At 43.8% G+C, this 27652-nt stretch overlaps 2 protein-coding genes across 2 annotated transcripts in view; one reads left to right on the top strand and one right to left on the bottom strand.

Annotated features, from left to right (window-relative positions):
- The window catches only part of PLOD1 (procollagen-lysine,2-oxoglutarate 5-dioxygenase 1), a 230834-nt gene that overhangs the window by 139582 nt on the left and 63600 nt on the right, over nucleotides 1-27652 (bottom strand). The window lies entirely within an intron of this gene.
- KIAA2013 (KIAA2013 ortholog) lies at nucleotides 4256-15176 on the top strand. The gene is made up of 3 exons (XM_029579327.1): nucleotides 4256-5466; nucleotides 8923-9776; nucleotides 14947-15176. Exons 1-3 carry the CDS (start codon nucleotides 4506-4508, stop codon nucleotides 14962-14964), a joined length of 1833 nt encoding a protein of 610 aa, XP_029435187.1. The 5' UTR covers nucleotides 4256-4505; the 3' UTR covers nucleotides 14965-15176.

Here is a 27652-nt window from a genome sequence, read left to right as displayed (position 1 = left end):
GAGATGCGGCGACCAGAATTGTACATAGTATTCAAGGTGTGGTCTCACCATGGAGCGATAGAGGCATTATGACATTTTCTGTTCTATTAACCATTCCCTTCTTAATAATTCCTAACATTCTGTTTGCTTTATTGACTGCTGCAGCACACTGAGCCGATTTTAAAGTATTATCCACTATGATGCCTAGATCTTTTTCCTGGGTGGTAGCTCCTAATATGGAACCTAACATCGTGTAACTACAGCAAGGGTTATTTTTCCCTATATGCAACACCTTGCACTTGTCCACATTAAATTTCATCTGCCATTTGGATGCCCAATCTTCCAGTCTTACAAGGTCCTCCTGTAATGTATTACAGTCTGCTTGTGATTTAACTACTCTGATTAATTTTGTATCATCTGCAAATTTGATAACCTCACTCATCGTATTCCTTTCCAGATCATTTATATAGATATTGAAAAGCACCGGTCCAAGTACAGATCCCTGAGGCACTCCACTGTTTACCCTTTTCCACTGAGAAAATTGACCATTTAATCCTACTTTCTGTTTCCTGTCTTTTAACCAGCTTGTAATCCACGAAAGGACATCGCCTCCTATCCCATGACTTTTTAGTTTTCGTAGAAGCCTCTCATGAGGGACTTTGTCAAACGCCTTCTGAAAATACAAATACACTACATCTACCGGTTCACCTTTATCCACATGTTTATTAACCCCTTCAAAAAAATGAAGCAGATTTGTTAGGCAAGACTTCCCTTGGGTAAATCCATGTTGACTGTGTTCCATTAAACCATGTCTTTCTATATGCTCTATGATTTTGATCTTGAGAATAGTTTTCACTATTTTTCCCGGCATTGAAGTCAGGCTCACTGGTCTATAGTTACCCGGATCGCCCCTGGAGCCTTTTTTAAATATTGGGGTTACATTGGCCACCCTCCAGTCTTCAGGTACAATGGATGATTTTAATGATAGGTTACAAATTTAACAATAGGTCAGAAATTTCATTTTTGAGTTCCTTCAGAACCCTAGGATGCATACCATCCGGTCCAGGTGATTTGCTACTCTTTAGTTTGTCAATCTGGCCTACTACATCTTCCAGGTTCACAGTGATTTTGTTCAGTTCGTCTGACTCATCACCCCTAAAAACCATCTCTGGAACTGGTATCTCCCCAACATCCTCATTAGTAAACAAGGAGGCAAAGAATTCATTTAGTCTTTCTGCAATGGCCTTATCTTCCCTAAGAGCCCCTTTAACCCCTCTGTCATCTAATGGTCCAACAGACTCCTTCACAGGTTTCTTGCTTTGGATATATTTAAAAATGGTCACTTATGATTGAGCACCCGCTCTCTTAATGTGGGTTCAACCTGTCCGGGGTGCCCGATGCAATATGCAAATGGGCTGCCGCAGTAAAAAGGAGGAGCTAGGGAAATTATGTGCCCCTAGCGTCTTCTCAGCAGCAGGCACCTAGGAAAGGTGGCTGTCAGCTGGTTAGGAAGATGAACGCTCAATTTTACCAGCGTCCTTTTTCCTAACCTGTGCAGAGTCACGCTGGTTAATTGAGTGTCCAACACACTTTTTTATTTGACAGTTATCCTTGTGTTCCTCTGACTTAATATTAAGTCGCAGGAAGTACAGAAAAGCAGTATTTTCTGCTTTTATGTAACTTTTTGGACTCCTCAAAAATGAACGCCTGGTCTGGGCAGGTGGTTATTTGAGGGTAAAAATGTGCACATCAGGCTCACTTTTTTTTTTTTTGCATTGGGGGGAAATAGCTAATAGCCTCATCAACATGAATTTACATGTAATGAGCACTATTAGATTCACAGAGGGTTGGACCATTAGATGACAGAGGGGTTAAAGGGGCTCTTAGGGAAGATAAGGCCATTGCAGAAAGACTAAATGGATTGGATGTGCGTTTTGGACACGCTAATCCCCTTACTGCATAAGGGGTTGTGGACGAGTGGCCAACCACTGGTTAACCAGTGCGCTCGGCTGAGTGTATTGCATCTACCCAAATACGCATTTAAAGGTGTGCTACCAATACCCAGATAGCTCTGAGGCCTCACATGGAATACTATGTTCAGTTCTGGAGCTTTATCTCAAAAGGGATAGAGACAGGATGGAGGCAGTCCAGAGAAGGGTGACCAAAAGGGTGTGGGGTCAGTATCAGAAAACCTATGAGAGGCTGAAGGATCTGAATATGTACACCCTTAAAGAAAGGAGGTGCGGGGGAGATAGGATACAGACCTTCAGATACCCAGGAAGAGAGGAGGTGCGGGGGAGATAGGATACAGAGCTTATTTATTTTATTTAGCATTTCTTCTATACTGATAGCCGTTTGCACATCGTATCGGTTTACATATAACCAATAACAATTAGGCAGAGCCTTGGAACGATTAAGCAGAACCCTTACAAGGAACAATCAATTATATGAGGGAAAGGAACAGTAAAACAAATATATGTTAAAATACGAGGAACTTATATTATCCCACCAGATATTATATTATCCCACCAGAACTTATATTATCCCACCAGATCTAAGAAACGAACCGTGCCTCTTAACGTTTAGGAAAAGACTTAAGACATGGCTTTTCAGGCAAGCCTTCCCGAACTCCACCTAACAAGATCCATCAATGACTCCTATGCTAAGTAGCTGTATATAATGGACTCCATATTTATTTTGTTCTCTTGTATTTATAGAGAACTCCTTATTTACATTGTACACTTGTATATAATTATCCTCCTCTATCTCTTTTATTTCTTATAATCCCAGTTCATGATCCCTTGTTAATTGTAACTGCTTCTCTTCTCCACGTTTAGTTATGTTTTTGGTTATATTTCCGCACCCCTGTTTTCTGTAAACCGACATGATGAGAACGAGTTCTTGAATGCCGGTATAAAAAAACCTTAAATAAATAAAATAAATAAATAAATATTACATGATATTCTAAAATCCTAAGAAAAATATATATTATTCTAGAGTACTAAAGAACGAGATACAGTGAGCTCAAGTACAAAGGTACAGAAAGTCTTGATCGTTCCAGAGCGACGCTCGTGGAAAACTTTACAGGGCAGTAAAATAAACGTCTATGCTGAATAGAAAGTTACATAAAGATCTTGAGGAGGGGATCATGGGGAGCTCAGATAAGTAGATGGATAAAAAATGGTTCCTCAGGGGAAATTGATGGGAAGGGGTATAGAGAGGGGGACTGACGTAGTTATTAAAACAATTGATTCAATTGAACCGAATCAGATACCTGAAAGGTTTTAATGATGTACAAACGTCAAATCTTTTCCATTCAAAAGAAATCAGTAGAACTAAGGGGTCACAAAATTAAACTTCAGGGACGATTACTCAGAACCAATGTCAGAAAATATTTCTTCATGGAGAGGGTGGTGGATGTCTGGAATGCCCTTCCGGAGGAAGTGGTGAAAACCAAAGCAGTTAAAGAATTCAAAAGGGGTAAGGGATAAACACTGTGGATCCCCAATGACTAAAGGATGGAAGTGAAGAAATGAGTGCATGGGGGTAACTTGCTGGTGTGGTGGTTACCTCCCTTAACCAATAGACCTTCCTACTGTTGATGCAACTCCAACATTGCTCTCTGCTTCAAAGGCAAGAGATAATGGGGAATTGGAATCAAACAGCAACGAACGAGGCTCCTGACTTTTATGATGTGGGAAACCAATAAGCATGAGGGTGACCTGCACGGCACAGCAGATACTGGGCAGATCAGATTTTAAATGTGTTTAAAAATTGATATACCGCATATCAAAAAGTTTCTAAGCTGTTAACAGAATACATACATAAAATTATAATGATACAAACTTCAAAAAATAGCAATATTAAGACAATATTAAATAAGTAATAATGAAAAAGCGGACATAAAATAATGAAAACATATCAGTAAAAAACACAGCTTATGCTTAAGATGTTCAAAAACTCTGAAAAAAAAAGTTATGCACTAACAAAGTTTGAGTTAACAGATGGACTTTAAGCAGTTTTCTAAATTTCAGCAGGGAGATCTCTTAAATTGAGCGGAAGAGGACCTTGAATGTCAAATAATCTCTCATGTGATTCATCTAAACCAATCATTTTTGAGGAGGGGCAGTCAAAAATGGACTCTAAGCCCTTAAACATGGTGAGGGGCAGTAAAGTTTCGAGGCAGCCTGGCGGAGCAATCCCACGTGAACCTTTAAACACAAGCCGTTTCTGTTCCTATGGAAGCAGCTGGTTATTAGGCGGATAACTTTCACATTAGCCGGATCCCCGTCTTTATGGCTGACAGCAATTCAAAGATCCCGCTAGGCATGCGCAGAGCCGTCACGTGACGCGCAGCTGGCCTCGCGCTTGCCGTAGAACGACACCGCGCCGCCGGAAGCCGGAAGTGGTTCGGAGTGGAGTAAGCTCGCGAAGGCCGGGGCGATGTGCGCGCGCAGCGGCTGCTGAGAGCCTCGCGAGGAGGCCGGTCCCAGGGGAGCCCTGCACGCGGAGGATTCGTCTCCCAGATGTGGCTGCAGCAGAGGCTGAAAGGCTTTCCAGGGCTCCTGTCCAGCAGCTGGGCCCGGCGGGTTCTGGCTGCCCTGGGCTTCCTCCTCGTCCTGTATTGGTATTTGAGTTCCGGGTCTCTGTCTCGCCTCGGCTGGCGCTCAGGGCAGCCCGGGGATGCAGCTGCAGTTTGTTTGCAGGTGGAGACCAAGCCCTGGAAAAGCCTTTCCGATGGCGGAGACGCCTGGGTCCTGCCAGCTGCAGGAGGGGAAAGGACTGCAGTGAAGCCCATGGTCACCGGGAATGGGCACGCGGTGCTGGACATTGGCTCTAACCAGCTCTGGGTGACCCCTGCGGCTGCCTCAGGCCCTGCTCATGCCACGGACTTTCCCCCTCTGCTGCGGATAAAGCCAGTGACCGCGTACGCTCAGGCGCAGGCCACAGCCGTCCTCTTCCGGGAGGGGGTGGTCCGCACCGTGCGCTGTATTCAGGCGGTACAGGCGCAGTCCCCTCGCGACTGTCTCTCTATTCGTGAAGACTTTTTGTGTCATCGCAGTCGCCCCCATCTCTACTTGCAGAGAATTCACATCTCAAATCCAAGCCAGAAAGTTGCCGCCTTTGAAATATTCTCACTGACGGCCTCTGTTGGCACAAAGTTCTCCACTAGTTTGGAGAAAGTTGACGATAGAAACTTCCTACTGTACTCAGGTCGCTTGTCTGTATTAGAAGGCAAGATTGTACTGTTGGTGATTGCTACCAAGAAATTAGTGAGCAGAGTACAAGTGCGCCCAAAATCTGAATTTGCAGACACTGTACTCTCCGTGGTGTATGTTTCTGAGGCAATCGAATCCATAAAGCAAGAAGAAACCTTTAATAAACTGAGGGAATCTGCAAAAAAGGAGATGGTGGAAGTCATGCAGATGGGAATTGAGGATCTGTTTCAAGAACACCAGGAAATGTGGTCAGACTTATTTATATCAGGTAATATACTGAAAGTTCCTGATACAAGCCTGTTCCTTACATAATAAATAATGGCTTTGACGACAGGGGGAGAGGAACTGAATTATTTTACTGTCTGGGGTACTGATATGCAGACATAAGTGAAAAAGATCAGGACTGCTACTTCCAAGTTCAAAAGCAAATCACATCAAGGAGCAGTAAAAAGGTTGCTATGTTAATATATTAGGCTTGGAGGTAATCTACATGGAGCAGCAGTAACAGGAACTTGGGGGGTAACTGCACAAAGCAGTGTTTACTGTCAAATTTGCTGGGCAGACTGGATGGACCATTTGGTTTTTTTTCTGCTGTCAATACTATGCTACTGTGTTAATGGCAGAAAAAAACCCCATCTAAATTAGTCTATTTATTCTATCCAGTTAAAATTCTTTCACTTTAGGTAGATTAAATTCCCATACTCAATCCAACACCATTCTCTTTCTGCCCTCACATGTCTTATCTGACCTTTCAACCCTTTTCCTTCTGCCTACAACAGTGATTCTCAACCTAGTCCTTGGGGCACATCTATCAAGTCAGGTTTTTAGGAATTTACATGATAGATTTACAAGAGAATTGTGCAGAGTCAATTAAAAGTCCACATAAGTATTAATAATTTGTAGTAAGTATTTACTTGGTTCAACGACTGCACAGTTTACATGAGGCACATCATTATATTCTAACAAGTCCCCTGACACGGAACTCGTGTTCGCCGCAAGGCTGCGTCAGGAGGGACAACAGAAAAAACTTAGTTCTGAAAATACAAAATAGAAAAAGAAAAGTGTGGACACAGACTATGGATGGGAAATTTATCCAACTGAAGAAGCATAGACATACCTGAATTTTTCTGCACAAAGAATGACCGGCAGTGCACAGGTAAAACAAAACAGAGATCCCTTTAATGCTGATAATCAGTTTTAATTGGCTGGCGCTTTTCGTGCCAATTTCTCAGCATTAAAGGGATCTCTTGACCAGGTGGACGGTAGTATACCCCTATCACTATAGTCTTCCCCAACACACAAGGGATTTCTACCCATAAAGATTCAATTTTGTATTTAGTCTCATGCAGGATGTTTATCCTGTTGGACTCTATGCCATCCCGGACATAAAGCGCCACACCTCCTCCCGGGTGCTCCTCTCTGTCATTGCGATATAATTTGTACCCCAGTATAGCACTGTCCCATTGGTTATCCTCTTTCCACCATGTCTCTGAGATGCCAGTTAAGTCTATGTCGTCATTCACTGCTAGATACCTAATACAATTTATGTATATATAATCATGAACCAAACCTCCTCCATCCAAAACGGAGGAGGTTTGGTTCATGATTATATATACATAAATTGAGTTCACCCTGGTGGGGGTCTTAAACTCAGATATGAAAACCCTTCCTCCATTCTTTACAAATTTTTCCTTTCTACTTAAATGCGAGGCTAGTTCTGGTCATAATACAGGCTCCGCAGCCTCTCAGTGAATAATTGTGGTTGTTTGATTGAGATGACTCATGATTTGTGAGCAATGAAGAATTTATCGATTAAACGTAAAAACAATTCTTAAAGGGGGAATTAGGTGTGAATTGATCATTTACTGCTACACATTCTAATTCTCCCATCTTACTTCTTAGACTTCTGGCATTAGCATACAAACATTTCAAAGTTTGTTTTTTGTTTGTATTTTCATTCTGCTTTTTAATTGATAGGGATAAGTTAGAATTTTTTAGCTCAGCTGAGTTTTTAGTTACAGGCACTTGGACTGCTTTTCTTATTATTGGAACCTCACTGTCGGGATGCCCTAATTCTAATGCATCATTAGTATCCTTTAAAGATACCTCTCTCTGAACCATGCGCTGTTGAGCGACTGTCGGCTTTCCCCTTTGTTCTGGTTTAAAAGCTGCTCTATCTCCTTTGTAAAGGTTATTGCCAGCAGTCTGGTTCCATTTGGTTAAAGTGGAGCCCATCCTTTTTTTTAGGTGCATATTAAATAAGTGTGAATTGCTCAGGTCAGGTTTGAAATCGTATCCTGTTCTGATATTAGCAGTCCCACTGACCAAACTTATTGTGACATAGTAATGACAGCAGAAAATGACCAAATGGTCCATCCAGTCTTATGGTAGTAAACTGCCGCTCCGTGCAGGTCACCCCCATGCCTTCCGTTAAGGAGTAGTTACTGCTGCTCCGTGCAGGTCACCCCCATGCCTTCCGTTAAGGAGTAGTTACTGCCGCTCCGTGCAGGTCACCCCCATGCCTTCCGTTAAGGAGTAGTTACTGCCGCTCCGTGCAGGTCACCCCCATGCCTTCCGTTAAGGAGTAGTTACTGCCGCTCCGTGCAGGTCACCCCCATGCCTTCCGTTAAGGAGTAGTTACTGCCGCTCCGTGCAGGTTACCCCCATGCCTTCCATTAAGGAGTAGTTACTGCCGCTCCGTGCAGGTCACCCCCATGCCTTCCGTTAAGGAGTAGTTACTGCCGCTCCGTGCAGGTCACCCCCATGCCTTCCGTTAAGGAGTAGTTACTGCCGCTCCGTGCAGGTCACCCCCATGCCTTCCGTTAAGGAGTAGTTACTGCCGCTCCGTGCAGGTTACCCTTGTTACCATCTGAGGAAGAGTTAGAGGCAGGAGCTGCCAGAATTCAGGAAAACATGGGAGAAGCACAGAGGATCACTGTGGGATTATTTTTATTTATTTATTTATTTTTATTTAACATTTTTCTATACCGGCATTCGTAGGACACATCACGTCGGTTTACAAGTAACTGAGAAAGGAAATTACAAAAAACAGGGAAGGGGGCTAACTGGATAATATATAAAAGTACAGATGAAGAGAGTCAAAGAGCAGAGTTACAACTTTTGCATTCATGCTAGGGTTAGATATGCAAGTGAACTATAAACAATGCTAAGGAGGCATGTGCACTTAAGAACTTAGCATATAGAACTTATTTACAGTATGAAAGGAGGCAAGTGCACGTATATACAGATAAATGCTGGTGCGGGGGGGAGGAAAAAGAAGGAGGGAGCGGGAAGGGAGAGGGGAAAGGGAAAAAGGAGCAGGGGGGTGTGGAGGGAAACAGGGGTACAACTGAGCAAGGGTATTTTTAGGGAGAGCTTGCTAAAGGGTGAAGAGGGCGGGGTAGGGAGGAAGGGGTACAGGGAAGGTATAGGGGAGGTCAGGGAGAAGGTAGGTAGGTTGAACAGGAGCTGAGGGGGTTCAATGAAGGATAAGAGGGGTTCAATGAGGGATAAGAAGGAACTATAGAGTTGAGCAGGAAATGTGGATGCACAGACTGGATGGGAGATATTTGTAATCCTCTTCTATGTGCTGATTTTTAAATTGAAAACATTTTGTCTAGTTCTTTTGTTGACATTGTTTAGGTAAGAAACATAAGAGCTAAGATTTCTTCTTGGTTTCCCATTCTTGTCACTGTTGCCATTACTGCCCACTTGTGTGTTTTAGGTGTTGAGATGCACAAGCGCATGGACTCCCATACCCCATCCAGCGAGACCATTAACCTCACATTGTACTACATTCTGTCCAGCACGCCTGCACCCTTGCTAGATCCCCTAATTGGTAGTGAAGACCAGGAAAAGATGGAGGCCAGCCTGAACTATGTTGATCATTGCTTCAGCGGTCATGCTACCATGCATGCAGAGAATCTGTGGCCTGAGAACCTGAGCAGCATCAGTCAGATCTTGCAGCTCCTGGAGCTCTGGAAGCTGACTTTGCAGAAACGGGGCTGTAAGGCACTGGTGGCCGCTGGTGCACATGGACTCATGCAAGGAATGGTGCTCAGCTTCGGTGGCTTGCAGTTCACTGAAAATCATCTGCAATTCCAGTCAGACCCTCATGTGCTTCATAACAGCTATGCCTTACGTGGTATCCATTACAACAAAGATCTGATTAACTTAGCTGTGCTGCTGGACCAGGAGGAAAAACCTTTTCTGCACGTGTCTGTGAAGCTGCAAGACAAGCCTGTACGACTCTATGCCTGTGAGGCTGGCTGCTTAAATGAACCAGTAGAGCTGACCTCTGAGGTGAAAGGTCACACCTTCCCCGTGATGGTGACTCAGCCACTCACACCACTACTGTATATCTCAACTGACTTGACCCACCTTCAGGATCTGAGGCACACACTTCACGTGAAGGCCATTCTGGCACACAAAGAGCATATGGCAAAGCAAGATCCAGGGTTGCCCTTCCTGTTTTGGTTCAGTGTAGCCTCTCTCATCACCTTGTTCCATCTTTTCCTTTTTAAACTCATCTACAATGAATACTGTGGACCCGGAGCCAAGCCACTCTTCAGGAGTAAGGTATAGACCCCTGTGGCCATCAGCCATCCCCTTAGCTGTGCTTAGGAAGGGATTTCCTGCTAAGCCAGGGTTTTGCTGCACCTAGAGAGGTATTTTTCTCTTTCTTTTCCCATAGGACAGGAGCACGGAGTGGAATCTCATTAAATACTGCTGATAAAATGTCTTTTCTGAAGTTAATCTATATTACAAGGGCTGGTTTTTTCATTACTGGGTACCCACCGATTTTTTTTTTTTTAATTGACAGCATCAAAGAGTCTTGTATTAAAGATCCTGAAGCCGTTTTGTAAGCAGTTCACTGCAACAATCAGGATGTGCAGCATTTTATGGGGAATGATTTGATATATTATTGGCAAAAAAAGTTCATAATCTGTCATTTTGGTAAAATTGGGCAGAGATGGGCAAATAATTAAAGCAGCTTACATTTGTAATTAGCAAGGGATTTTCTCTTTTTTACATCTCGTCCCACTGATTTATCCCAGTCGAGAGTCTTTTTCTGAAAGCCTGCATTCAGGGGTCTGTGGAGGGGAAGGGAAGAGCTGGGTCCAGGAAACACAGGAACTGCCAGCAGAGGGGATTCTCCTCCCTTTCTTACCTGCTGCAGATAATAGGAAGGGATTCACAGAGCATGTTTAAGCCTTGTTGTATGCGACTGGAAGAGTCAGCTTTCAGAGCGAGGAGCAGGTGAGTTCTGTAGATGAGTGAGAGCCCTTACTCCACTGGCTTGGGAGCTCACTTTGGGGTGCTGGGGGGGGGGGGGGAGTCAGCTTTCAGAGCGAGGAGCAGGTGTGTTCTGTAGATGAGTGAGAGCCCTTACTCCACTGGCTTGGGAGCTCGCTTTGGGGTGCTGGGGGGGAGGAGAGTCAGCTTTCAGAGCGAGGAGCAGGTGTGTTCTGTAGATGAGTGAGAGCCCTTACTCCACTGGCTTGGGAGCTCACTTTGGGGTGCTGGGGGGGGGGGGGGGGGGGGGGGGAGTCAGCTTTCAGAGCGAGGAGCAGGTGTGTTCTGTAGATGAGTGAGAGCCCTTACTCCACTGGCTTGGGAGCTCACTTTGGGGTGCTGGGGGGGGGGGGAGTCAGCTTTCAGAGCGAGGAGCAGGTGTGTTCTGTAGATGAGTGAGAGCCCTTACTCCACTGGCTTGGGAGCTCGCTTTGGGGTGCTGGGGGGGAGGAGAGTCAGCTTTCAGAGCGAGGAGCAGGTGTGTTCTGTAGATGAGTGAGAGCCCTTACTCCACTGGCTTGGGAGCTCACTTTGGGGGGGGGGGAGGGGGGGAGTCAGCTTTCAGAGCGAGGAGCAGGTGTGTTCTGTAGATGAGTGAGAGCCCTTACTCCACTGGCTTGGGAGCTCACTTTGGGGTGCTGAGTCAGTCTTTGAGGGTCCAAGGCCTCAGTCACTGGTTCACACATGAATAATAAATCCTTTTCTGCTTCACTTGCTTGCAATTAAATTAAACTTTGGAATAGTGCACTTGAGAGATGCTGCCCGGGAGAGCAGATTCACTACTGACTGTAGACATGGAGCGGGACTTCAGCAGAAATCCCCTCCCGGGAACAGACTAACTCTTCTCTATCCCCCTCTGGTCTTTTCCACCTTCAAGATACTCCCTGGATCTTAAGAAAATCTCTCTCCTCTGTAGGAGTAGGAAACCCTGCCCTTGTGTCTCTGCACAGGAGTCAAAAGCGGACACTGGACAGTGCCTGGAGACCTTTAGGGACAGGTTTTCTGCACCCACACTGTAAATTAAATGTAATGAAATAATGAGCAGAGTCAGCTGCTGGCTTATCTCCTTTCCTTAGCACTGGAAACCTAACTCCTAGTCGTTGTCTACGGCAGAAGCTGGCCTGCTCCTGATTTCTGTGCACGCTGACCACTTCTTAAATCTCCATTTCCTGCTTAGCTTACTCATTGGGGTTATTTTTTAGTGTCTGTATTAAGAAACCATGTGCTGAATTTCAGACTACAGTAATAATTAGTTTTAATTTAAACAGTCTAGGCAGCTTACACTTTAACATACATAATTAATACAATTCATAAGCCAAGTATAATAATCTAACATTAATAGGGTAAATACAAATCTTACTGACCAATAAGCAATAGATGTGTATAGCATGCTCCTCACCACTCCAGCATTTTCTCCAACTAGTTAAGAGCAAGTAAATTCACCAATTTGCCTAAAATGTGAAGTTTAAAATACAGCATCTTTTCTCCTAGCACCCAGGAGCTACAGAACGCTCTATACTCTGTAGAAAGAATTCTCTTACAATTAATAAAAGATTTTGAATACGTTAGTTAACAAAAAGCTTGCTTAAGTGAGTGGTAAGTTGTTTTTTTAAAGGTTTTCGTGCAAGATTGTTTGCTTACTCTATGGAAGAAGGGTCCATGATAATCACTCTCTCTGCAAGTGCCTAAAATACATTATTTTGTAATTGGGACCTTCTAACAACATTCTCCTTCAGATCTTAACAACCTTACTGGACAGTAAGAATTTATACAAAATAGAGAACTTGCACTTAATCCTAAGTGCCCCATGACTAATATTTTATCTGTAAAGCATTTAAGACTGAGATACAGCAATGAAAACCGTGCTGGCGGAATTCTGAGCCATCTGAATTGCCCGAATGGAGTTGGCTGGTGAAAGCCCCAGCACAGTGAATTACAATAAGAGCTTGAACAACCCTCCTTAATTCAGATGCATCCAAATAAGGTTTTAATCTTTCAAGCATTCTTAATTCGCAGTAGGATTTACAGACTAAATCTTTAAAGTTAGATCAGCATCAGTGATCACTGCTAGGAATTTCACATCCTTCCAATGAAAAGTGAGAATAAACTGAGCATCACCTTTTCTACTAAGGGAAGATCACAGTTTTTTGTACATTATGTACTTAATTTATTATGTAGTAACCATCCTTAAATGTCTGCCATGCACATTGCTAATGATCTGATAGTTGTAGATGCATTAGCAGATCCAGGAAAAAAGAATTGGATGTCCTCTGCAGAGAGAGAATACTGCAAGCCTAACCAGCAAGCAGTTTGCACAATGGTTGAAGACAGATATTAAATAAATTTGCAGGAAGCAAGGAGCTGTGTGGGTCACCTTGTTTCAGGGAAAGTCAGTGATGCATATTTGACTTATCGACTTGTGTGTGACAGAAATGACGAAAGCCATAAGCCATGCAGAAAGCTTCTGGGAGCAGCGCATGCCATGAAACAAGGGCTCCAACGTCCAAGCACATTAAGTGCTCGCAACCTCTGTAGCACCACAGGACACTTAGAATGGAATCATTCTTGTGTTTCCTAACTCTGCCGATTTCTCATAAAGGTGTCCTGGAAGGCATTTACTAAACTCAGCAATATCCACCTTGTCATGAGTGGCCCGGAGCAGAAATCCTCTGCTGTGCTGGGACCGGCGGTTACTGCTGAATGTCCCCAATGACAGAGAAGAGCGAGCGCTGCTCTCAGCCAGCCTGGCACGGGGGTCAGTGCACCATCTCTCTCTAGCCAGCCTGGCACGGGGGTCAGTGCACCATCTCTCTCTAGCCAGCCTGGCACGGGGGTCAGTGCACCTTCTCTCTCAGCCAGCCTGGCACGGGGGTCAGTGCACCTTCTCTCTCTAGCCAGCCTGGCACGGGGGTCAGTGCACCTTCTCTCTCAGCCAGCCTGGCACGGGGGTCAGTGCACCTTCTCTCTCTAGCCAGCCTGGCACGGGGGTCAGTGCACCTTCTCTCTCTAGCCAGCCTGGCACGGGGGTCAGTGCACCTTCTCTCTCTAGCCAGCCTGGCACGGGGGTCAGTGCACCTTCTCTCTCTAGCCAGCCTGGCACGGGGGTCAGTGCACCTTCTCTCTCTAGCCAGCCTGGCACGGGGGTCAGTGCACCTTCTCTCTCTAGCCAGCCTGGCACGGGGGTCAGTGCACCTTCTCTCTCTAGCCAGCCTGGCACGGGGGTCAGTGCACCTTCTCTCTCTAGCCAGCCTGGCACGGGGGTCAGTGCACCTTCTCTCTCTAGCCAGCCACCCTGAAAAATGTCACAATATTCAGAATGTGTTGTGAAGCCTTTCTATCTGCCCATACTTGGGAGTAGTAAACATTGATATTACAGTGATTGAAGTTCACTATAACATGCAGTAAGTGTAAGGAGGAGTTTGCTTGCCTCAGGCAGATACTTTGGGAAGTGCCTTTCTGCCTGTAACGTTTGCATTAAATAACCCTGAGGATAATGCAGTGTCCATGGGCATATGAACAAGTTTTGGGTTTTTTTAATATTTCTAAACTGCCTCCCCAGTATAGTCTTCCAGTCCAATGCACCTCTCAATAACAGAGCATCATCTAAAGGAAACATATTCCAGGCTTTAGTGTGGATAAAACCAAGCCTTTCTTTCAACACAGTAAATAAATTGCAGAGAAGGAGCATCACCAGCGAGGGCTTCTCTCTCTGCTTTACATCTGATGGCCCTGCTCTTGCACAAACACCGCACCCATAAGTTTAAGTTGTTAGTGCTGAGTGTAAGATTGCTGCAGGGAAGACGTGGGAGGGGGCTGACCCCCTTTTTCAGGCACAAATGAACCAGACAGCTGCCTCCCCGACTACTTCTTACAGAGAGCAGCATTCTTATCATGCAAGAGAGAGCAGGAGCAGCACCAAATCTTATTGTAAATCACCTACAAACTGTGCAATGGGTTCTATGATTTACCATATTCTAAGCTTCCCTGTAACCTGACAGGAGTCCGGGTATAGACAAAGAAGGAAAGTTACTGAGTGAATAGCACATGGTACTCGCCTGTGGGCGAACCCAGATATTCCAAGGATGACTGCAGGGGGGTGCATGCAGCACATGTGACAGATGTGCAAATCCTGCACCTGCGAGGCTGCAGTACAGAGTCGGAGGCTCAGTAGTATCTCATCAGTAAAGTGCATTTTGTACAAATTCTCTGACATAGAAACACAGAAGTAAAGTGAGTGGGTGGGGGATTCTGCATTTCTGTAGCTCTAACAAAAAGGCAAGGGACACATCTTATGACCTTAAGCAAATCTATTGAAATTGTAAGCTCTTTGGAGCAGGGACTTGTACCTGAATTCTAAAAAAGCTGTAAGCAGCCTTGAACATTACTTGGAAGGATGGGCTAAAAAAATATTAAATTATTATTGAAATAACAGCTTCTTTTATTGATTGAACAGGAAGCTACAACTGTCTGAGTGGCCAGACATGCTCCAGGTCCAGAAATGGAGAAAAGGAGCTTCTGCAAGCTGCATCATCATTTCTCCTTTTGTGCCTTGATGGGGAAATCAAAGTGACGTTCAGATTTAGGGGGCCTCGCCTAGAGTTATTTGATAAACGATTGAGTATATCAGTGAGCTGATCCGGGGAAAGGTTTTCAATGCTGTAAAATAAATACCTCTGAAGTTTTCTGTGTCCTGCTTTATTTGACCTCAGTTTTCCATTCTTTGGATTAATTGCTTCACAAGAGAGCTAATGCTGTGTTCTGGTGGCAGTGAGTGTGGTTGTATCCACTCCTTTAGTGAAAGAGCCCCTGGGTTTCATCCTTCTGTCGCAATTAGTAAAGACTTTCTGCACCTCTCTCACGCTTGGTTCCTTTCTGATGATTGAAGATTGCTTGGTTTTTGAACGTTGAAATCTTGTTGCCAATAAAAAAAAAGGATTTTGTAAAGGGAGTGTCCTGGCAGCTTCTTTCTGTCCCTTTATACTTCAGTTCTGGATTTTACCTCCCTATGTGGGATTCTCTGTTGGTTCTCCAGGCATGGAGAAGCAGTTTTGCCTCTGCAGGGCTCCTTGCTCCTGTTTCCAAGTAACATGCTAACCTCTTGTACTGGGGATGCACCGCCTGAGCTGGGTTGCTGAGTGCTTGGTGGGCTTAAGGATCACTTCCTGACTTGCCTGTTTAGTGCAAAGGCAGCAGATCTGAGGCACTGCCAAAAGAGAATTTTAGAGCCTGCTGGGGAGGAGCGGGCTGTTCAGTATCCTCAATCCCCCAAGTTGCCCTTGTTACATCAGCTCCCAAGCTATGAATGATTTCCCTTCCTAAGCCATGTTTCCCACATGCAAGCCACCAATTTTCCTTGCCACGTGTAATAATTACTTCCTTGTTAACTGTAAAAATAAGCAGCCCATGCTTTATTTGCTCTTCAGTGTATTTGTGAACCAATGTGATATCTCGATCGAATGTCAGAATACAAAAAAACCAAATAAATATCCATGACAGGAAGGTAAAGGAGGGATGTTGTGAAGGCTAAACAGGTAAGAAAGTGAAATCCAGAAGCTCTAGGATGGTTCCCAATGCTCGTACAGCACTCCAGCAACCAAGCGAGTTACAGAGTCTTAATGCAGGGAGCAAGGAGGATTTTTTACTTAGGAACTGGGAAACATTTTGGGGAAGGATGGAGTGGAGCCCAGCTGCTAGTGCTAACATTGAAGAGCTCCGTCCTGTTATCTGTCTTCATATGGGAGCCATTCCATCACCTTTAGTCAGTTTGGAAAAAAAAAAGATGTTTCTAAAATCCTGGGTGGAGTGGAAATGTGTAAATAGAGGACAATTATTTACTAAAGCACAAGGGACCCTCCATCATGAAAGCACAAATCATGGAAAGCATTGTTATTTCCTAAAGCACAAGGGACCCTCCGTCATGAAAGCACAAATCACGGAAAGCATTGTTATTTCCTAAAGCACAAGGGACCCTCCATCATGAAAGCACAAATCACAGAAAGCATTGTTATTTCCTAAAGCACACGGGACCCTCCATCATGAAAGCACAAATCATAGAAAGCATTGTTATTTCCTAAAGCACAAGGGACCCTCCATCATGAAAGCACAAATCATAGAAAGCATTGTTATTTCCTAAAGCACACGGGACCCTCCATCATGAAAGCACAAATCATAGAAAGCATTGTTATTTCCTAAAGCACAAGGGTCCCTCCATCATGAAAGCACAAATCATAGAAAGCATTGTTATTTCCTAAAGCACAAGGGACCCTCCATCATGAAAGCACAAATCATAGAAAGCATTGTTATTTCCTAAAGCACACGGGACCCTCCATCATGAAAGCACAAATCATAGAAAGCAAGCATTGTTATTTCCTAAAGCACACGGGACCCTCCATCATGAAAGCACAAATCACAGAAAGCATTGTTATTTCCTAAAGCACAAGGGACCCTCCATCATGAAAGCACAAATCATAGAAAGCATTGTTATTTCCTAAAGCACAAGGGACCCTCCATCATGAAAGCACAAATCATAGAAAGCATTGTTATTTCCTAAAGCACAAGGGTCCCTCCATCATGAAAGCACAAATCATAGAAAGCATTATTTCCTAAAGCACACGGGACCCTCCATCATGAAAGCACAAATCATAGAAAGCATTGTTATTTCCTAAAGCACAAGGGACCCTCCATCATGAAAGCACAAATCATAGAAAGCATTGTTATTTCCTAAAGCACAAGGGACCCTCCATCATGAAAGCACAAATCATAGAAAGCATTGTTATTTCCTAAAGCACAAGGGACCCTCCATCATGAAAGCACAAATCATAGAAAGCATTGTTATTTCCTAAAGCACAAGGGTCCCTCCATCATGAAAGCACAAATCATAGAAAGCATTGTTATTTCCTAAAGCACAAGGGACCCTCCATCATGAAAGCACAAATCATAGAAAGCATTGTTATTTCCTAAAGCACAAGGGACCCTCCATCATGAAAGCACAAATCATAGAAAGCATTGTTATTTCCTAAAGCACAAGGGACCCTCCATCATGAAAGCACAAATCATAGAAAGCATTGTTATTTCCTAAAGCACAAGGGTCCCTCCATCATGAAAGCACAAATCATAGAAAGCATTGTTATTTCCTAAAGCACAAGGGACCCTCCATCATGAAAGCACAAATCATAGAAAGCATTGTTATTTCCTAAAGCACAAGGGACCCTCCATCATGAAAGCACAAATCATAGAAAGCATTGTTATTTCCTAAAGCACACGGGACCCTCCATCATGAAAGCACAAATCACAGAAAGCATTGTTATTTCCTAAAGCACAAGGGTCCCTCCATCATGAAAGCACAAATCATAGAAAGCATTGTTATTTCCTAAAGCACAAGGGTCCCTCCATCATGAAAGCACAAATCATAGAAAGCATTGTTATTTCCTAAAGCACAAGGGACCCTCCATCATGAAAGCACAAATCATAGAAAGCATTGTTATTTCCTAAAGCACACGGGACCCTCCATCATGAAAGCACAAATCATAGAAAGCATTGTTATTTCCTAAAGCACAAGGGACCCTCCATCATGAAAGCACAAATCATAGAAAGCATTGTTATTTCCTAAAGCACAAGGGACCCTCCATCATGAAAGCACAAATCGAAAGCAAGCATTGTTATTTCCTAAAGCACAAGGGACCCTCCATCATGAAAGCACAAATCATAGAAAGCATTGTTATTTCCTAAAGCACACGGGACCCTCCGTCATGAAAGCACAAATCACGGAAAGCATTGTTATTTCCTAAAGCACACGGGACCCTCCATCATGAAAGCACAAATCACAGAAAGCATTGTTATTTCCTAAAGCACACGGGACCCTCCATCATGAAAGCACAAATCATAGAAAGCATTGTTATTTCCTAAAGCACACGGGACCCTCCATCATGAAAGCACAAATCACGGAAAGCATTGTTATTTCCTAAAGCACACGGGACCCTCCATCATGAAAGCACAAATCACAGAAAGCATTGTTATTTCCTAAAGCACACGGGACCCTCCGTCATGAAAGCACAAATCATAGAAAGCAAGCATTGTTATTTCCTAAAGCACAAGGGACCCTCCATCATGAAAGCACAAATCATAGAAAGCATTGTTATTTCCTAAAGCACAAGGGACCCTCCATCATGAAAGCACAAATCATAGAAAGCATTGTTATTTCCTAAAGCACAAGGGACCCTCCATCATGAAAGCACAAATAGAAAGCAAGCATTGTTATTTCCTAAAGCACAAGGGACCCTCCATCATGAAAGCACAAATCATAGAAAGCATTGTTATTTCCTAAAGCACAAGGGTACCTCCATCATGAAAGCACAAATCATAGAAAGCATTGTTATTTCCTAAAACACAAGGGACCCTCCATCATGAAAGCACAAATCATAGAAAGCATTGTTATTTCCTAAAGCACAAGGGTCCCTCCATCATGAAAGCACAAATCATAGAAAGCATTGTTATTTCCTAAAGCACAAGGGACCCTCCATCATGAAAGCACAAATCATAGAAAGCATTGTTATTTCCTAAAGCACAAGGGACCCTCCATCATGAAAGCACAAATCATAGAAAGCAAGCAATGTTATTTCCTAAAGCACAAGGGTCCCTCCATCATGAAAGCACAAATCATAGAAAGCATTGTTATTTCCTAAAGCACAAGGGACCCTCCATCATGAAAGCACAAATCATAGAAAGCATTGTTATTTCCTAAAGCACAAGGGACCCTCCTTCATGAAAGCACAAATCATAGAAAGCATTGTTATTTCCTAAAGCACAAGGGACCCTCCATCATGAAAGCACAAATAGAAAGCAAGCATTGTTATTTCCTAAAGCACAAGGGACCCTCCATCATGAAAGCACAAATCACAGAAAACATTGTTATTTCCTAAAGCAAAAGGGACCCTCCATCATGAAAGCACAAATAGAAAGCAAGCATTGCTATTTCCTAAAGCACAAGGGACCCTCCATCATGAAAGCACAAATCATAGAAAGCATTGTTATTTCCTAAAGCACAAGGGACCCTCCATCATGAAAGCACAAATCATAGAAAGCATTGTTATTTCCTAAAGCACAAGGGACCCTCCATCATGAAAGCACAAATCATAGAAAACATTGTTATTTCCTAAAGCAAAAGGGACCCTCCATCATGAAAGCACAAATCATAGAAAGCAAGCAATGTTATTTCCTAAAGCACAAGGGTCCCTCCATCATGAAAGCACAAATCATAGAAAGCATTGTTATTTCCTAAAGCACAAGGGACCCTCCATCATGAAAGCACAAATAGAAAGCAAGCATTGTTATTTCCTAAAGCACAAGGGACCCTCCATCATGAAAGCACAAATCATAGAAAGCATTGTTATTTCCTAAAGCACAAGGGACCCTCCTTCATGAAAGCACAAATCATAGAAAGCAAGCAATGTTATTTCCTAAAGCAAAAGGGACCCTCCATCATGAAAGCACAAATCATAGAAAGCAAGCATTGTTATTTCCTAAAGCAAAAGGGACCCTCCATCATGAAAGCACAAATCATAGAAAGCAAGCAATGTTATTTCCTAAAGCAAAAGGGACCCTCCATCATGAAAGCACAAATCATAGAAAGCAAGCAAAGTTATTTCCTAAAGCAAAAGGGACCCTCCATCATGAAAGCACAAATCATAGAAAGCAAGCATTATTTCCTAAAGCAAAAGGGACCCTCCATCATGAAAGCACAAATCATAGAAAGCAAGCATTGTTATTTCCTAAAGCAAAAGGGACCCTCCATCATGAAAGCACAAATCATAGAAAGCAAGCAATGTTATTTCCTAAAGCAAAAGGGTCCCTCCATCATGAAAGCACAAATCATAGAAAGCAAGCATTGTTATTTCCTAAAGCAAAAGGGACCCTCCATCATGAAAGCACAAATCATAGAAAGCATTGTTATTTCCTAAAGCAAAAGGGTCCCTCCATCATGAAAGCACAAATCATAGAAAGCATTGTTATTTCCTAAAGCACAAGGGACCCTCCATCATGAAAGCACAAATCATAGAAAGCATTGTTATTTCCTAAAGCACAAGGGACCCTCCTTCATGAAAGCACAAATCATAGAAAAGCATTGTTATTTCCTAAAGCACAAGGGTCCCTCCATCATGAAAGCACAAATAGAAAGCAAGCATTGTTATTTCCTAAAGCAAAAGGGACCCTCCATCATGAAAGCACAAATCATAGAAAGCATTGTTATTTCCTAAAGCACAAGGGACCCTCCATCATGAAAGCACAAATCATAGAAAGCATTGTTATTTCCTAAAGCACAAGGGACCCTCCATCATGAAAGCACAAATCACAGAAAGCATTGTTATTTCCTAAAGCACAAGGGACCCTCCATCATGAAAGCACAAATCATAGAAAGCATTGTTATTTCCTGAATCACAAGGGTCCCTCCATCATGAAAGCACAAATCATAGAAAGCATTGTTATTTCCTAAAGCAAAAGGGACCCTCCATCATGAAAGCACAAATCATAGAAAGCATTGTTATTTCCTAAAGCACAAGGGACCCTCCATCATGAAAGCACAAATCATAGAAAGCATTGTTATTTCCTGAATCACAAGGGTCCCTCCATCATGAAAGCACAAATCATAGAAAGCATTGTTATTTCCTAAAGCACACGGGACCCTCCATCATGAAAGCACAAATCACAGAAAGCCTGTATCCTCTGTACGCACAGACACAGGGATGATCTTCAGGGTTACTAAAGACGCCTGTATCCTCTGTACGCACAGACACAGGGATGATCTTCAGGTTTACTAAAGACGCCTGTATCCTCTGTACGCACAGACACAGGGATGATCTTCAGGGTTACTGAAGACGCCTGTATCCTCTCTACGCACAGACACAGGGATGATCTTCAGGGTTACTAAAGACGCCTGTATCCTCTGTACGCACAGACACAGGAATGATCTTCAGGGTTACTAAAGACGCCTGTATCCTCTCTACGCACAGACACAGGGCTGATCTTCAGGGTTACTGAAGACGTCTGTATCCTCTGTACGCACAGACACAGGGATGATCTTCAGGATTACTAAAGATGTCTCTATCCTCTGTATGTGTCTCTATCAAATAAATCTGAAGATCATTGATGTATATATCTTTCATGTTGAAAACAGGTAATGAGTAGCCAAACTTTGCCGCAAGGAATTTTATTTTGGAAATTGCTTCCCATATCACTCTGAGCTGCTCTCGCTATGTTGCATGCAGTTATTCTCCCTGTCATCTCCTCCCTCTGTCAGCTGCCACCTCTTCTTTCTCACACACTAAATTACTTTTCTACTTTATCTGTGAGTTGGCACAGAGCTGCTCTCTGATATCATTATGTCTCTCTCAACTGTGTGCAGTTCTGTTCACTGCAGCTCAAAAAAAGATATAGTTGTAATGGAGAAGGCACAGAGAAGGGCGACCAAAATGATAAAGGGGATGGAACAGCTCCCCTATGAGGAAAAGCTGAAGAGGTTAGGGCTGTTCAGTTTGGAGAAGAGATGGCTGAAGGGGGATATGATAGAAGTCTGTGAAATCATGAGGTCTATAATGGGTAAATGCAAATTGGTTATTTAGTCTTTCAGATACCAGAAGGACTAGGGGATAACCCCATGAAGTTAGCAAGTAGCTCATTTAAAACAAATCAGAAAATTCTCTCCCCCTCAATACATAATTAAGCTCTGTAATTCGGTGCTGGAGGATATGATTAAGGCAGTTCGTGATTCTGGATTTAAAAAAAGGGTTTTGGACAAGTTCCTGGATAAGTCCATATTGACTTAAAGGTGAATTTTAAAAGCCAGGCACGTGCCAACATCGGGAGATGGGTACCTATGTGGTAAATGCACATGTCCACCTGATTTTATAAGCCATCCACATGCGCACCCAAGTCCCTATGCAAGAATATTTCACATCAGGGAAAAAAGGGGCGGAATGTGGGTGGGAGTGGAGGGGAGTGGGCATTCTGGGGCAGGGCCCGGAGATGGGCATGCAAGTACCTAAGTACCTTGGGTGACCATAAAGTTATGTTTGCTGTGGAGGAGATGAAAGTCTAAATAAAAAAAAATGTCCAGGCATCTATGAAAGTGTTTGAGAAGTCTGGAATAACAGGGGGGCGGGGGGGAGGCTAAAGATCCAGTTGGATTTGGAGGACTTAGCTCTAGACTGAGCAAACTGGTGATGAACTGGTGAAATTGGTCATGGCGGGGATGAGCACCTTTTATACAATTCCCTCACTTGGCTCAAAGCCGACTTTATGTGGGTGTGCAGACTTACATGCGCCAGGGCTATGTTGTAACGTGTACATGTGCACCCGTTTGAAAGTTACCGTCTTAGGGAATAGCCACAGCTTACTACTGGCATTAGTACGGGATTTATTTACTGTTTGGATATGTGCCAGATACTTGTATCCTGGATTGGACACAGGATGCTGGGTTTGATTGACCCTCAGTCTGACCCAGTATGGCAACTTCTTCTATTCTTAATGTTTGTCTTGTCCTTGTATCTGAATTGCTTTCTTGCTTGTCCTGTATGTTTAAACATTTAAGAGATTGCCATCTAAAGCAGAGTGACAGATTGCACATTTTACAATAAAATTGAGAAGCCTAAGTGAAATGGGTGTAGTTAATGGCGCATCTCAGCTGGCATCTGAAGCTTTTCTCTCTCCACCAATGAGCATCAAAGACTTTCTAAGCTACAATTATACCAAGCAAGGCACACATCCCAGTCTCCTCTCTCGTTCACTCACTCACCATACATATTTATGAGCAGAACTGGAAAGAGTGAATAATGTAAGCAAAAGAACAAATAAAAAAGATTTGGCAGAGATTTATAGATGTATTAATATACAATAGCACCATGAACAGAAAGAAATAACATATGTGCCAAGGGATGCATGCATGCAGACAAAATTCTTGTAGAGACCTTTGCAGAGCCATTAATGTTTTAGGAAAAAAATTAAATACATAAAGCAGATTTTCACTTATAGTTTAGAATAGTATTTCTCTTTGTCTATTCTTATTTCTATGAAGAATATCTATAGAAAGTGTCAGAATTTGTCTGCTTCTGCAGCACGGCTATCATAATACTCTGCTTCCTACGTAACAGAGTTTAGCACTGGCCCAGCTTCAGCAATGCTAAAAGAAAATGAAGGTGCATTTAAAATTAGGGCAAATAGTTAAAAAGAGCTGGTACGCCATTTACTCGTTTCTTCTTCAGCCAACTACAAGAGATCAAAGAAAGAAGAAAGCAGGCAACAATATCTGGAAAAGCCAAGAAAAACTGGGAAAAAGGAGGGCAAAGGCACAGATGGAAGAAAAATAACTAATACAGTAAAACAGGGAGAAGTGAAGGGGAGGAATATGTAGACTTGAAACTGTTTAACAAATATTTCTGTTTAATGTTCCTTGGAGAAGGATCCCAGAAAATGCCACAAATAGGAATGGAAGCAAGTTAGACCAACAATTTTCAGAAGCCTATGCTTGCCAGCAACTAGCAAAACTCAAAGTAGAAAAAGCAACGAGACTGGACAGGATAAATCCAAGGGGTTGGAGAAGTTCTGGTGCCTGCATTCTCTGATCTTTTCAAAGCTTCTTTAGAGTCAGGAGTGGGTCCCTCATCATGAGAGTGGAACTGAAGAATGGTTCGTCTAGTGAGGCAGATACACTACAGAATCTCATGCGGCATCATTTGCTCAGACAAATATAATCACATTTCTTTGAAAGATTAGAGGAAAATTAGATGAAGTGTACTTGGATTTCAGCAAGACACTGATACAGTTCCACATAGGAAACTTATAAACAAACTAAGCACACTAGGGATGGCTCCTAAAGTGATGTACTGGGTTAGAAACGGGTTCAGTGAGAGATGACAAAGGGTAATGGTGTTCAGTCCAAGGAAAGGGCGGTTACTAATAGTAACCTGGCAGGATCGTTCCTTGGTCCACTTCTGTTCAACATTGTCACAAGGGATATTGCAAAATAGATATCAGGAAAGGTTTGCTTTTTTTTTTTTTTTTAATAGAAGATACCAAAGTCTACAATAGGGCAGATATCCTGGAAGATGTGAAAAACATGAGGAGTTATCTGATGAATCCTGGGAAATGGTTTACAGTTTGGCAGCTAAGATTTAATGCTAAAAAAAAAATTCACGATCATACATTTCAGTTGCGAAAATTAAAGGGGGTGTTCTGTGCACAAAAGAGTGAAATCTGGGAGTGATCATATCTAATGAGCTTAATGTGGCAAAATAAGTGGATAAGGCAATGGCAAAATCCAGAAAGATGCTTGGATGCCTGGGAAAAGGAATATCATAAGAACATAGTAACATAAGAAATTGCCATGCTGGGTCAGACCAAGGGTCCATCAAGCCCAGCATCCTGTTTCCAACAGAGGCCAATCTAGGCCACAAGAACCTGGCAATTACCCAAACACTAAGAACCCCCCATGCTACTGATGCAATTAATAGCAGGGGCTATTCCCTAAGTAAACTTGATTAATAGCAGTTAATGGACTTCTCCTCCAAAAACTTATCCAAACCTTTTTTGAACCCAGCTACACTAACTGCACTAACAACATCCTCTGGCAACAAATTCCAGAGCTTTATTGTGCGTTGAGTGAAAAAGAATTTTTTCAGATTAGTCTTAAATGTGCTACTTGCTAACTTCATGGAGTGCCCCCTAGTCCTTCTATAACAGATTCACATCTACTCGTTCAAGACCTCTCATGATCTTAAAGACCTCAATCATATCCCCCCTCAGCCGTCTCTTCTCCAAGCTTCCCTGGTGCTCTCTACCCTTCTTCCACCAATTCACCTCCCTGAAACCCCAGTGCAGCCAAGCCTGCCCTCCTGATCCTCTTCCCATCTACCTGCAGGCTGAGGAGTGGGGGTTTAACATCGTTCCCATTTCCTATTGCAGACAGGACCAGGCTCCTGGCATGAGCCCCGAGATCCATGCACTGTGGCCCTGCCTGCTCCAGGAAGGTGATGCTGTGCTAAACACATTTCCTCCTGCAGCAGGAGAGGGCAGGCCACGCTAGAAGCACAGTGGGATGGATAAGAAGGAACAGAGAGCTCCTTGCTGCTGCCTGCATTTTGGGCACTGTCAGGTGCAGCTGGGACACAGACCCGTGTGTGGGGGGGGGGGGGGAGGGGGGGTCATATGTATTTGAAAAATGGAGATGGGGTGTCCTTGCCTATTTCTGTCCTTGTCCTTTTTCAACTTATTTAAAATATTTATATCCCAGGAAAAATATGCATTTATGTGGCAACAAATGTAATCTTGCTGCAGCTAATGTAGTCAACATCTGCACCTATTTTTCTAATGTGGCAGAACATGAGCACTTAATTTTGAAAGTCATTCTTAAATTTAAAAACGGCATTGACAGCGATCAGCATCAACCTAAAAAAAAGCCTGGAAAGTTTGCTCCTTCTGTCTACAGCCACACTAGTTCCTGCAATATACTGCTTTTTGTTTTGCTTTTCTATAAATGAATCAGACATATCTAAGTAGTTAGTACTGACTTCACCTTCAACGAGTGAATAGCAATAACAAAATGTAGTTAAAGCCCCCTGTTCTGCCTTCTGTCTGCTGGGTCTAACCCTCACCTTTTCTGTTAGGCCGGGCTGCAGGGATTCTAACCCACAAGCTTGTGGCAACCTCCTCATCCTCCTACCCCAGTCCTTCAGCTCCCAGAGCCTACAATTTTAGCTTTTCCATCTGAAGGGCCTTTTAGTCTAATCTGTCCTCAATCCTCGTGTCTCCTTCTTCATTACCAGGAGGTTCTTTCCTCTATAGACTGCAGGAATTCACCACTAAACCAAAAATACGAGCAGGTGTAGCACATCTATCCCCATTCCAGTGTGATACAATATCATAGAAGAAATTAAATATGATAGAAGAAATTAAATACAGAATCAGAGAGCTACAGCCTTCAACTGGGGAAAAGCTGGAAATATTTTTTACAAGGTTTTCAGCAAGGCGGCTCCAGTCTGTGAAAGGACATTTAGAAAAAATGCGATGGTTGTCATCTAATGAAGACCTTTAGTGGCGACTGCTAGCACTGCTCATAGGAGGCAAAGCTGCTGAGCCATTTGCACCTGCATGGAAGCTCTCAGGCATCATCCAGAGAGCCCAGGATGCCAGAGTCTCCCTCTTGAAAGCATTTCATGTCGGGGCCAGAAAAGAGTGAAAGAGACGACGCCTTCTCAACCTGCAAGGGAAGCCTCAGAAGGAAGGTGGGAGGAGACGTGGAAAAGCGCAGAAGAAGCCAGGAAGGGCCGGAGACTCTCTGTGCAAGCTGCAGGTAGGTTCCCATGCACCAGCTCCTGCACTCTGGCTGCAACCGTGCAAGCTGCACGTGCACCCCATATCAGCCTGCGCGCACCCTGGCTGCAACCATGCAAGCTGCACGTGCACCCCATATCAGCCTGCGCGCACCCTGGCTGCAACCATGCAAGCTGCACGTGCACCCCATCAGCCTGCGCGCACCCTGGCTGCAACCATGCAAGCTGCACGTGCACCCCATCAGCCTGCGCGCACCCTGGCTGCAACCATGCAAGCTGCACGTGCACCCCATATCAGCCTGCGCGCACCCCATATCAGCCTGCGCGCACCCTGGCTGCAACCATGCAAGCTGCACGTGCACCCCATCAGCCTGCGCGCACCCTGGCTGCAACCATGCAAGCTGCACGTGCACCCCATATCAGCCTGCGCGCACCCCATATCAGCCTGCGCGCACCCTGGCTGCAACCATGCAAGCTGCACGTGCACCCCATCAGCCTGCGCGCACCCTGGCTGCAACCATGCAAGCTGCACGTGCACCCCATATCAGCCTGCGCGCACCCCATATCAGCCTGTGCAAGAGCCAATGCTGCGGGCTGAGCTTGCGGCATGGTTTGAGCTTCTGCAGATGTAAAACTTCACTCAGGTCCTAACTGAAAACCACTCATTTGTCAGCAAAGAGCAGAAGCCGCTTGGATTATTTACACGGACAACCCGCAGTGAAATTACCTTTAAAGGCAAACAGCCTCATAAGGTCAATTTTAATTAGAAAACGTGATTTTACCCACTAGAAAGATTTGGCAGGAGTGAGAGAAGGGTGCGAGTTTATTGAAATCGGCAGG

Source organism: Rhinatrema bivittatum, chromosome 15, assembly GCF_901001135.1.
Source record: "Rhinatrema bivittatum chromosome 15, aRhiBiv1.1, whole genome shotgun sequence".
In the NCBI taxonomy this organism is placed as follows: Eukaryota; Metazoa; Chordata; class Amphibia; order Gymnophiona; family Rhinatrematidae; genus Rhinatrema; species Rhinatrema bivittatum.
The sequence above is the reverse complement of the archived record's forward strand: the minus strand, read 5'-3'. Positions and strand labels throughout refer to the sequence as shown.